Source organism: Heloderma suspectum, chromosome 3 (assembly GCF_057233095.1).
Source record: "Heloderma suspectum isolate Gila_16-S chromosome 3, 16-S_ref, whole genome shotgun sequence".
Lineage (NCBI taxonomy): Eukaryota > Metazoa > Chordata > Lepidosauria > Squamata > Helodermatidae > Heloderma > Heloderma suspectum.
In genome coordinates, this window is record NC_139460.1 from 21,250,186 (window position 1) to 21,262,754 (window position 12,569).

At 44.8% G+C, this 12,569-nt stretch overlaps 1 protein-coding gene across 2 annotated transcripts in view; it reads left to right on the forward strand.

The window, feature by feature from the left end:
- Window positions 1–5,380: 5,380 nt before the first annotated feature.
- Window positions 5,381–12,569, forward strand: part of HEPHL1 (hephaestin like 1) — an 87,962-nt gene continuing 80,773 nt past the window's right edge. For both annotated transcript variants that reach the window (XM_084842607.1, XM_084842608.1), the window contains exons 1-2: window positions 5,381–5,621; window positions 11,325–11,569. In XM_084842607.1, coding sequence (XP_084698733.1) covers window positions 5,452–5,621; window positions 11,325–11,569 — 415 coding nt within the window. In that variant the 5' untranslated portion in view covers window positions 5,381–5,451. The remainder of the gene's footprint in view (window positions 5,622–11,324; window positions 11,570–12,569) is intronic.

The window sequence follows — 12,569 nt, forward strand, 5'->3', positions numbered from 1 at the left end:
CTTTGTTCTGGCAATGTGTAAATGGCCACGCTAATATTTCATCAATCCTTAGACAGCTGCACTAGCTCCCCGGTCCATTTCGGGGGGACAATTCAAAGTGCTGCTATTGACTTCTAAAATCATTCACAGTACTTTAAGGCAATACCTTCCCCAACCTGGTTCCCTTCAGACTTTTTATATTACAGTTCCCAACATTCCTGACCATTGGCCATGCTGGTAGGGGCTGATGGGAGTTGAAGTCTAAAACATCTGGAGTGCACCAGGTTGGGGAAGGCTGCTTTACAGCACCTGAAGAGTTGCCTCCCTCCACATCAGCCTGACGGTACACTAAAGTCCTGGTTGGAGGACCCTTTCCAAGTGCCTCTGCCAAATGAGGTGGGAAGGGTATTGACCAGGTTGAGAGCCTTCTCAGTGGTAGCACACCCTCCTATGAACTGCTCTTCCCAAGGAGGCTTACCTGGCACTGATGATGTTATGCTAACAATGTGATCTTTTTGGCACCAGGCAAAGTCCTAAATTTGCATTGGTTTACACTGCATTGTCGGCTGTTGTTGTTGTTGTGTTATTTTAATTAAATTGTTGTGTGAGCTGCCCTGAATAGTTTGATTAGAAGGGTGTGATATACATTTATTAACAAATAATGTAGTGGGTAGCATTAGTTCAGATCTAGGAGATGGCCAATTCAAATAAGAATGGCTTCCTTCAGCCGAAGGTCCCAGCTTTGTTGCTAGAACAAAATCTCAAGAATTTCTTAGTATTTTGGAAGAAAGTACAGATCTTTTGCTGCCTTGTTATACCTTCTGAATCACTTCTGCTGCAGAAATGTGCAACATGCATCATTTGAAGTATGCTTCTGGGCAATTAACACTAATGAATATATGCAAACCTTTTTTTGACTCAATGTACCAATTACCTTAGGTAAAATGAAGCTAAGGCTGGAGGCACTGGGCTGAATTAGCAGATACTTACTGCTGATACAACACTTACCATACCCACAAAGATTATAGTGTGAGATAAGAGATTTCAATATACTGCCAGCAAAACATTCAATAAGAGCCCTTCACTGGAGTCAGATGAAATTATGCTATGTCATCATGCTACATTATTTATATTATTGTACCTCTATCTGTCCCCTTCATGGATCACTGCCTTGTTGTGGCGAAGGGGCTTGCGCAACTCAGTGAAGCCATCAGCTATGCCGTGCAGGGCTACCCAAGACAGACAGGTCATGGCAGAGAGTTCTGACAAAATGTGGTCCACTGGAGAAGGAAATGGCAACCCACTCCAGTATTCTTGCCAAGAAAACCCCATGGAACGTATCACAAGGCTAGAAGAGATGACGCCGGAAGATGAGCCCCTCAGGTCGGAAGATGTCCAATATACTACTGGGGAAGAGCAGAGGGTATTTCCAAGTAGCGCCAGAAAGAGTGAAGCGGCTGGGCCAAAGCCGAAAGGACACTCAGCTGTGGATGTGTCTGGTGGTGAAAAGAAAATCCGATGCTGTAAAGAACAATATTGTTTAGCAACCTGGAATGTAAGATCAATGAATCAAGGCAAGCTGGAGGTGATCAAACATGAGATGGCAAGATTGAACATCGACATCTTGGGAATCAGTGAACTAAAATGGACAAGCATGGGCGAATTTAATTCAGGTGACCATTATATCTACTATTGTGGGCAAGAATCCCTTAGAAGAAATGGAGTAGCACTCATAGTCAATAAAAGGGTGGGAAAAGCTGTACTGGGGTACAATCTCAAAAACCATAGAATGATCTCAGTACAAATCCAAGGCAAACCATTCAACATCACAGTAATTCAAGTCTATGCCCCAACCACTGATGCCGAAGAAGCTGAGGTTGATCGGTTCTATGAAGACCTACAACACCTTCTAGAACTAACACCAAACAAAGATGTCCTCTTCATCATAGGGGATTGGAATGCTAAAGTAGGAAGTCAAGAAATCACCGGGATAACAGGCAAGCATGGCCTTGTTGTACAAAATGAAGCAGGACAAAGGCTAATAGAGTTTTGCCAAGAGAACACGCTGATCATAGCAAACACTCTTTTCCAACAGCACAAGAGGCGACTCTACACATGGACATCACCAGATGGTCAATATCGAAATCAGATTGATTATGTCCTTTGCAGCCAAAGATGGGGAAGCTCTATACAGTCAGTCAAAACAAGACCTGGAGTTGGCTGTGGCTCAGATCATGAGCTTCTTGTTGCAAAATTTCGGCTGAAATTGAAGAACGTAGGGAAAACCACTAAACCATTCAGGTATGACCTCAATCATATCCCTGATGAATATACAGTGGAGGTGAGGAATAGATTTCAGGGATTAGACCTGATAGACAGAGTGCCTGAGGAACTCTGGACGGAGGTCCGTAACATTGTTCAGGAGGCAGCAACTCAATCCATCCCAAAGAAAAAATAATGCAAGAAAGCCAAGTGGCTGTCTGATGAGGCTTTACAAGTAGCTGAGGAAAGAAGGGAAGCGAAAAGCAAGGGAGAAATGGGAAGATATATCCAACTGAATGCAGAGTTCCAGAGAATAGCAAGGAGAGACAAGAAGGCCTTTTTAAATGAACAATGCAAAGAAATCAAGGAAAACAACAGAATGGGAAAGACTAGCAATCTCTTCAAGAAAATTGGAAATCTCAAGGGAATGTTTTGTGCAAAGACAGGCATGATAAAGGACAAAGAAGGCAGGGACCTCACAGAAGCAGATGAGATTAAGAAGAGGTGGAAAGAATACACAGAAGAACTATACAGGAAAGATCTTAATGTCCCTGATAGCCATGATAGTGTGGTCCCTGAACTTGAGCCGGACATCCTCGAGAGTGAAGTCAAATGGGCCTTAGGAAGCATTAGTAACAACAAAGCTAGCGGAGATGACAGTATTCCAGCTGAGCTATTTAAAATCCTAAAAGTTGATGCTGTTAAAGTGCTGCACTCAATATGCCAACAAATTTGGAACACTCAACAGTGGCCACAAGACTGGAAAAGGTCAGTTTATATTCCAGTTCCAAAGAAGGGCAATGCCAAAGAGTGTTCAAACTACCGTATAATTGCGCTCATTTCACATGCCAGCAAGGTGATGCTCAAAATCCTACAAGCTAGGCTTCAGCAGTATGTGAACCGAGAACTACTGGAAGTACAAGCTGGGTTTCGAAGAGGCAGAGGAACTAGAGATCAAATCGCCAACATTCACTGGATCATGGAGAAAGCAAGAGAATTCCAGAAAAACGTCTATTTCTGCTTCATTGACTACGCTAAAGCCTTTGATTGTGTGGATCACAACAAACTGTGGCAAATTCTGAAAGTGATGGGAGTACCAGACCACCTTACCTGTCTCCTGAGAAACCTGTATGAGGGCCAAGAAGCAACAGTAAGAACCAGACATGGAACAACCGATTGGTTCAAAATTGGGAAAGGAGTACAAGGCTGCATATTGTCGCCCTGCTTATTTAACTTATATGCAGAGTACATCATGAGAAATGCTGGGTTGGATGAATCACAGGTCAGAATTAAGATTGCCAGGAGAATTATCAACAACCTCCGATATGCAGATGATACCACCCTAATGGCAGAAAGTGAAGAGGACCTAAAGAGCCTCTTGTTGAGGGTAAAAGTGGAGACTGCAAAAGCTGGTTTGAAATTCAACATTAAAAAAACTAAAATCATGGCATCTGGCCCCATCACTTCCTGGCATATAGAAGGGGAAGAAATGGAAGCAGTGACAGATTTTATTTTCTTGGGCTCCAAGATCACAGCAGACGGTGACTGTAGCCATGAAATTAAAAGGCGCTTGCTCCTTGGGAGGAAAGCTATGGCAAACCTAGACAGCATAGTAAGAAGCAGAGACATCACCTTGCTGACAAAGGTCCGTCTAATCAAAGCTATGGTTTTCCCAGTAGTAACGTATGGCTGTGAGAGCTGGACTATATGGAAGGCTGAGTGCCGAAAAATTGATGCTTTCGAACTGTGGTGCTGGAGAAGACTCTGACGAGTCCCCTGGACTGCAAGGAGGTCCAATCAGTCCATCTTAAAGGAAATCAACCCAGACTGCTCATTGGAAGGACAGATACTGAAGCTGAAGCTCAACTATTTTGGCCACCTAATGTGAAGAGAAAACTCCCTGGAAAAGACCGTGATGCTGGGAAAGATTGAAGGCAACAGGAGAAGGGGACGGCAGAGGATGAGATGGCTAGATAGCATCACTGATGCAATCAATATGGACTTGAGCATGCTCCGGGAGAGAGCGCAGGACAGGAAGGCCTGGCGTGCTATGGTTACGAAGTTAACCATGGGGTTACGAAGAGTTGGACACGACTGAACGACTGAACAACAACAGCCACCTCTATCTGTATATCAGTGTATACTGCTCTAAGAACCTTGCTGGAATTTCATATAAAATTTAGGGACACAAGTTATTTGCTATAATAAATGCCCAGTGTTCATGTATAGTGTGTGTGGGTGTCTGTGTGTGCACACATACGTAGTTCCCTCAATATTCACACGCATATGTAATGCCATCAGTGTTCATGGTGCTTTACGAAATAACAACAAAAAAGATAGCCCCCTGCCCTGAGGAACATACAATCTAAAACTGGGGGGTGGGGGAGGCGGGAGACATAGAATCAATGCTTGAATTATGAGGAGAAAGTTTGGGGATCCCAAATGGGATCAACAAGCCATGCCCCCTGATTTTTCCCACTCATTTTTTGCCAGATCACACTTCCTCTGTAACCTTTTAAAAACCGTAGTGGGGGGGGGGGCCTGAGGCAAAAGGTAAGGGTGCAAACCCCCTTCGGCCCTCCTGTAATTTGGCCACTGAATGGAGGGGGGAGTAAATGGGCAAGAACGTACATTCAGTTCAGGCTTGGTTTCAAGGAGGGATGAGGCCCCAGGCATTGTGCCCCAGGGTTCATGGGACAAAGGTGAGTTTTTTGAGACATATCTACATCCAGCAAATATGCAGCCTGGCATGATACAATATATTGGCACCTGTTCATGTAAGTGGAAACCGGGCGAGGACATGCATGTCAGAACATGAAGGCGTACAACAAATGTACTGCCAAAGAAAGAGTAATCATAACACTGCTGCGCCATCCTTTTCGTGAAGTACAGAGGTCTACGGAAAGCATCCGAATACACCAATAAGGCACTCTCTTCATTTAGCTCGAGGGACAAACAACGCTAGGTCAGTTTCGCACAGGAGGCCTTCAAAGCCTGGCAGGAGGCCCGTCGGCATGGCAACCCCACACCACAGGCCCTTTCTCGGCTTGCTCAACTTTTTCTGGCCTGTCCCTTCATCAGCCCCAAATTGCTGAATGGGTGGAGCATGGCTTTGTCCATTCTTCCTGTCTGACTAGTTGGAATTTTCGTGGGCTGGAGAGGTGAGCGCACTCTCGCTGCCTCTAGTCTGAGTTTTACACGCGCACACACATGCCTTCTTCAAAGCGTGTTCCCTGCATCCTAATCTGTATAATCCTCTGGCATTTGCTCTTAGCACAAGCAACTACCAGAACATACTATATTGGAATTGTAGAAGAGAACTGGGACTACGCACCAACTGGGAAGAACCTCATCACAGGACAAAACTTCACAGAGGATGAGTAAGTCAAAGTAGGGCTCCTTCCTGGCGCCTGCACTGAGTCGAGAATGTTGTTTTTTAAGGTTATTTTCTTCACTCTGCACTTCTCTGTTTCCCCTCTGCGATGCATGTTTAACTCAGAAGTTTCCTGGTTGGTTGGTTGTTTTTTCCTTCCCCATCCCAAAGCATGGCTGGGCAAGGAAATACTTTCTCTAAGTGACCTTAAAATGCATCTTAAGATGTATGACTATGTAGATTTGTTTTTTTTAACAACAACAAGGGTAATGTGGAGTTTGATTCTTTTAACTGCTTCTAGTTGGTTTTGAATGTATAGTCAAGACACTGCTTCAAATTTCCGCACTTACTGACTGGAAACTTATCAGGGACTTCCACGGGAGTGAAAACCCATTTCATGTTCCTTGCATTGTAACACAAAGATACTGGGTAATATCCAATGTTAGTTCTACATAGAGTAGACCCATTGATACAAATGGGACTTAAGTCAGCTGTGACCAACAAGTCTCATTCATCGCAATGAGTCTACTCTATGTAGGACTAACATAGGATACTACCCTACTGATGAAATCCTTACATACACAGTGCATAGTTAAAACTATGGAATTCACTTCCGCAAGACACAGTGACAGCCACCAATTTGGATGGCTGTAAAAGGGGGTTAGACAAATTCATGGAAGATATGGCTATCCTGATCACTATATGTTACCTCCGGTATCAGAGGCAGTTTGCCTATGTACACCAGTTGCTGGGGAACATGGGCAGGAGGGTTCTGTTATATCCTGCTTGTGGGTTTCCTTTGGGCAGCGGGTTGGCCGTTGTGTGAACAGAATACTGGACTACATGGCCCCTTGGTCTGATCCAGCATGGCTTTTCTTCCGTTCTTATGATATAAAGCCCATTGAATTTAATGGGACTTAGCTGGCATATAGACATATTTTGGATCAAGCTATATCAGAAAGGGTAGGGCAGGAATTTAAACATGCTGACTAGGGAGTAAGTCCCATTGAGCTCAGTGAGGCTTACTTCTGAATAAAGATGCTTGGGACTGTGCTGCACATACGTAATGTGTGAATGGCTACAAGCGTGCCTTTTTTGCTGTTTGGATTGGGAAGCCACTGTAGCCCCTTTCAGACATTCTAAGGAATGTGGGGCAGGGAGGGGAGTGGAGTCACATTTACCTTACCTCCACATGTTGAATACAATGTCTGAAAACAGCCACTATGCATACAACAGTACGAGTGGACAGCTCTCCCCATGCGAGTGGGAATCTTGGTTTCTCCCCCCCCCCGGGGGGGGGGTTGACTGTTTTAAGAGAGCCCTCCACACATATAGGACTTTTCTACATGAGGCTTTTAACCTGCACCTTTACCCTAGGCTTCTGCTTCCAAATTCTTTGTGAGATTAAGATTGGCTCCTTTACGTGTGGTTTTTTTTGAGGGGGGCGGTTCTCTTTCCTTCTACATGTTCTGTTACACAACCACTAAGTGGCACTGTGGTTTAACAGAATTGTGCAACTACACTAGGTTTCTGTAACCCCATTCAGAAAAAAATACTAGACTTTCCTCATTAGGAAAAAAAACACGATAATGGTTGCAAAGCACGGGAGAGGCACTGGAGGATGACAGCGCCATGTAAAGGACCTGCAAACTACCATGAGTGAGGAATCACAAGTGCACGATAAAGGCTCATCGTTGTTGCAGCTTTTTCCAGACCTTCTGGAATCCTATCAAGATAAGCGCAATCCTATCGAGATAGGCGGCCACCTCCGAACACGGAGGCGACCGCCTAGCCTAAGCAGGGCAGGAGAAGCATGGAGGGGATCGTGGCCTCCTTGCTTCCCCTGCCCTGCTTTTTTGGCTAGATAGCCGATTGCGGCTGTCTAGCCACAGGAGCACAGAGTGGGGAAGGAGGCGGCTGTATGACGCATTGGATGTGTCATACACGCAGCTACGCAGTCCCTGCTGCAAAATGCCCCCAGCCATGCCCCTTTTCGGCCCCTCCACACTCCTCTTGTGAGTGTGGAGGATGGGGCTGTTCTGCGCTGCCTCAGAGGCAGTGCGGAAGTGGGGGTACGTCAGTCTTCCGGGAACTGACCTCGAAGCATGGGCTCCGAGGTCAGTTTCCGGAAAACGGCATATACTATGGCCATCTAGCCACTGTCTAGTGGCCATAGGATTGCTCTTTCCATCAAACTTATGCAGATCAGGGATGGAGCCTCCTTTGTGATCCTGTTCCTTCTAATTCATTCTACACAGTGGTGTAGCAGAGTCAGGACTGATAGGGCTGAAGGGCTGATGGGACAATGGATTTTCTCAGAAACAATATACAAAGTATTTTGTGGTGGCTTGGTCCTGAATGGTGAATTAAGACCCATTAGCTTTACAAAAGACCTACAGAGACCTATGTAAGCCTCCATTGTTTACTCTTCTTGGCAGCATGGCGTTGGGGATTATGATGATGAATGCCTGCAGTTCAAAATTTACTACTACACCACTGGTTCAACACAAATAGACTTCTGGAAGGGTCTTTTGAGTAGACAAAGGATTGTGGTGGACAACTCGATGTAAAAGGCCAACCCAGTGTGCTGCCACTGTGAAAAAGGCAAGCTCCATGTTAGGCATAATTAGAAAAGGAATTGAGAATAAAACTGCCAATATGATAACTGCCCTTATACAAATCTATGGTGTGATCACACTTGGAATACTGTGTACAGTTCTGGTCACCACACCTAAAAAAGGATATTGTAGAGCTGGAAAAAGTACAGAACAGAGCAACTAAAATGATCAAGGGGCTGGAGCATCTCCCCTATGAGGGAAGGTTGCAATAGCTAGCTGGGATTGTTTAGCTGGAAGAAAGGAGGGTAAGGGGAGGCATGATAGAGGTGTACAAAATTATGCATGGTGTGGAGAATGTGGATAGGGAGACATTTTTCTCCCTCTCTCATAATGCTAGAACCCAGGGTCATCCCATGAAGCTGATTGGTGGGAGATTCAGGACAGATAAAAGGGAGGACTTATTCACACAGTGCGTCATTAAACTATGGAATTTGCTACCACAGGATGTAGTGATGGCCACCAATTTGGATGGCTTTAAAAGGGGGGTAGACAGATTCCTGGAGGAGAAGTCTATCAGTGGCTACTAGGCTTGAGGGCTGTGTGCTACCTCCAGTACCAGAGGCGGTATGCCTATGTACACCAGTTGCTGGGGAACATGGGTGGGAGGGTGGGGCAGGAAGGTGCTGTTGCACTCGAGTCCTACTTGTAGTTTCCTGGTCGATAGCTTGTTGGCCACTGTGTGAACAGAATGCTGGACGAGATGGCCCCTTGGTCTGATCCAGCATGGCTCTTCTTATGTTCTTCTTAAAGGAAGGGAGCATTTGCATGGCTATTCACACATAATATTTTTGGGAATTTTCCCATGTAGGCAGAATGGGAAAAAGTAATGTGGACCCTGAGGGTAAGCCATTTTTAAGAGATAATGGCTGGGGCATGCTGGGAATTGTAGGACTTTTTTCTTTCTAAACATGAATAGGGTTGTGCTCTAAAACGCTCTGTTTATGAATGGCATGAAGATGATTTATGAAGCATTTGTCAAATGTCAGGAGCAGGAGCTGTCGAAAACAATACTTTTCCTATGTTGCACTTGTTTTTTCAACTTTTTAACTTTGTGGAGAAACCTTGATTTCCACATATCTTTGAGTATTTGCAGATCACCTTGGGGAGGAAATCATTGTCAAGCATACCTTTTGATCTGGAAGAGGTGGCTTTTTATAGTAGCGGTGAAAAGTGGCTTTATTTGGGCACTAGAATTGAGATGGATCAAACAGAATATGTATATGTGATGGTACAAGGCATTATTCTTCAGTCACATCACTTACACATGCCCTAATTCAATAGTTTAATTGTCCTTTAGTTGAATAGACATCTAAACCTAAAATAGTGCGTTGTCTTCTTACTCTTCATTCAATTTTTTAAGGCTGTTGCATAGTGTTTGTGTCTGTTTTTTGCTAGTCAAAGAGATACGCAATGTTGGGCAGAGCAAATTCTTAGAATTCCAAAGCTCTAGTCTGCAAAGACTGTCCTTGGTAGGCAGTTATTATCAAATATAGACCTGCCAATTCTACTTCTTTGGGCGTCAGGGTAAAGCAAGCTAAGTTACAAAAGTCAAAATACTATAGCCCTGTTCATGTGTTTCAAGCTTGTGAAGGTTCTGCTCACAAGGAGGGGCAGTGGAGATGAGTGCACTAACTCTCCCCCCCCCCCCATCACTGTTATTTTCACCCTCTATGTATACGGGTGACTATCTGTAGCAGAGAGCTTCCTCTATCTGTGAAGGCTCCCAGCAGTTTAGAATTGTGGGAAATCAGGGTTCTAATTCCCTGGGAGAGCCTCCATGGCTAAAGATGGCTCTCTTATGCATACAGTTACCCTCCACACTAGGGATGTATGGGAATTTGTTTCATTGTATTTAAATCTCTCTTTATGGATATGATTGGAGGTAGAAATAAAAAATACTTCTTATATAAGCTTTAGCAGCATCCCATCCCTGAATGTGCTGCCTTCTGTCTTCTTCACGTCTTTTCCTACCAACAGCTCGCAGCCTCTTCTGTCTGTGCTGCAGTGGTGTAGTGGAGGCGGGGCTCGCAGGGCCGGAGCCCCGGCACTTTTTCATGAGCAGGGGTTTTGATGTCATCTGCCACCCCGCTCAGAATTCCCTGTTCCTTCTGAGCTTAGCTGCGATCCTCACTGTTGCTGTGGGGGGAATGAATTTTCCAAGCAACAGTGTATTGTTCCATGTCTTTGGGAGGACTTGGTCTGGAACGGGCAATTAAGACCTATTCATTTTACCAAAGACGTGCTCCTGGTGGAGATGAAAATTCCTAGAATGGGTTTGTTGATATGGATCGACACAGCTGCCTGAAATTTTTGGACTGCCCTTGGAGACTGTCACAATGAGCTCCTGCATTTCCAGATTTACCACTACACCACATGTGTGTGTGTGTGTGTGTGTGTGTGTGTAGTTCAATCCAGCTGGGTGTGTGGATGTTTCTGTTGGAGGGGGAGGGGGGAGATATAATGAAGGAGCTTAGGGAAGGCTAATGGGTAATGTTGGGGTGCTAAGGGAGTGTGCAAGGGGGCTGTTTAAATGAGAAGGGATCTGTCCATGAGGGCTGAGTTGAGAAGGTAAAGCTTCCATTGAGTATCATATTTTGAAAATCTAAAATGTTTGTGTTTGAGTGAGTGAGTGAGTGAGTGAGTGAAAAAGATTTTAACACCCCTACATTTTTTCTCAGACGTCCAGTTGAAATACCACTGCTTTACTCTCAGCTGTACTGTTTTTGGATCCCAGTTGAAGGCTGTATATCTTACAAGGTTTATAATCTTAGAAGAGGGTGTGGCTGTGAGGAGGCATGGCTATGACTGTCACGAAGGGACCCTGCACTTCTGAATTTGTCACGACACTACTGCTGGGCTGAGAAGTCTTTGTTTAAGATCTACGGCCCTTCTTCAGATTTTCCCAAGGTTCCTTGGCTAAGGGTTAGACATTTGCAGGATTGCATTTATATTAAACACATAAAATTAAAAGTCAACTTTTGAGTTCACTTCCGTGCTGTTGGGGTCCCTTTCCAGAGGTGAAGTAATGTCCATTCCAGTTTTGACTCATTCATTGAAAATGGGTATTAATAATTCCCCCTTTTGCATTGCAGAGAAGCAATTGTGTATGTGAAAAGAGGAGACAACAGGATAGGCCATGTTTACAAGAAGGCAATTTTCAGACAATTCACAGATGAAACATACGCTCAGGAGATTGCCAAACCATCTTGGCTGGGTTTTCTTGGTCCGGTGCTGAGAGCCGAAGAAAGAGATACTTTTATTATTCATTTAAAGAACTTTGCTTCCCGGCCTTATTCCATTCATCCACATGGAGTGTCCTATAAAAAAGACTCTGAAGGTATAACAAAGAGCTCCTTTTCTTTCTTACTATTTTAGATTTCCCCCCCCCCTTCTGTTACCCTTGAGTGTCAGTGTGGTGATAATACAGTCTTAGGCAACCTGCTGCTCTTTAGATATTTTGACCTCCAACTCCCATAAGCCCTAGCCAGCAGGGCCAATAGTGAGGGAGTATGGGAGTTGTAGTCTAAAACATCTGGAAGGCACCAGGTTGTCTACCCCGAGATACTCTGTTGGAGTTAGACTGAGGGGACCTGGGTTGAAATATATGCCTCGCATCAATGAGCCAGACATTTTCAGGAAGCCCCCAAACAGGATACAGAGGCAAAAGATGTCTTTCATTGCTGTTCCCCATAAACTGGGATTCCATGGCACACTGCCTCTGAACACGGAGGTTCCAGATAGCCATCATTTTATTTATTTATTACATTTATATCCTGCCTTTTCTTCCTTTGGCAAGGAACCCAAAGCGGCTTACATTATCCTCCTCATCTCCATTTTATCCTCACCACAACCCTGTGAGGTAGGTTAGGCTGAGCGTTAGTGACTGGTCCAAAGTCACCCAGTGAGTTTCATGGCCAAGTGGGGATTAGAACCCAGATCTCCCGAGTCCCAGTCCAACACTCTAACTGCTGTGCCACGCTGGCTGACGGCCATTTGTAAAGTCCATTTAGTCCAGCTTCCTGCTTTTCTCAGTGGCCAATCAGATGCTTCCAGGAAGCACGCAAGCAGGACATGAAGGCAATTCCGTTCTCTGGCTTTTGTTACCCAGCGTACTGTCTCTGAACTTGGAGGTTCCATAGAGCCGTCATCATGATTAATAGCCATTGATAGCATATTTGCCATGGAATCTTTTCTGCAAATTATGGAGTTCCCCTGAGCTGATTCCTCCTTATGTGTGTAGCTGCTGTTGCTCTGGCTACAGAAGGACTGACACTTGGAGAACTGAGTTCACTGTTAGTATATACAAGCAGGACCTGCAGTGTTTCAGTGGAGTGATC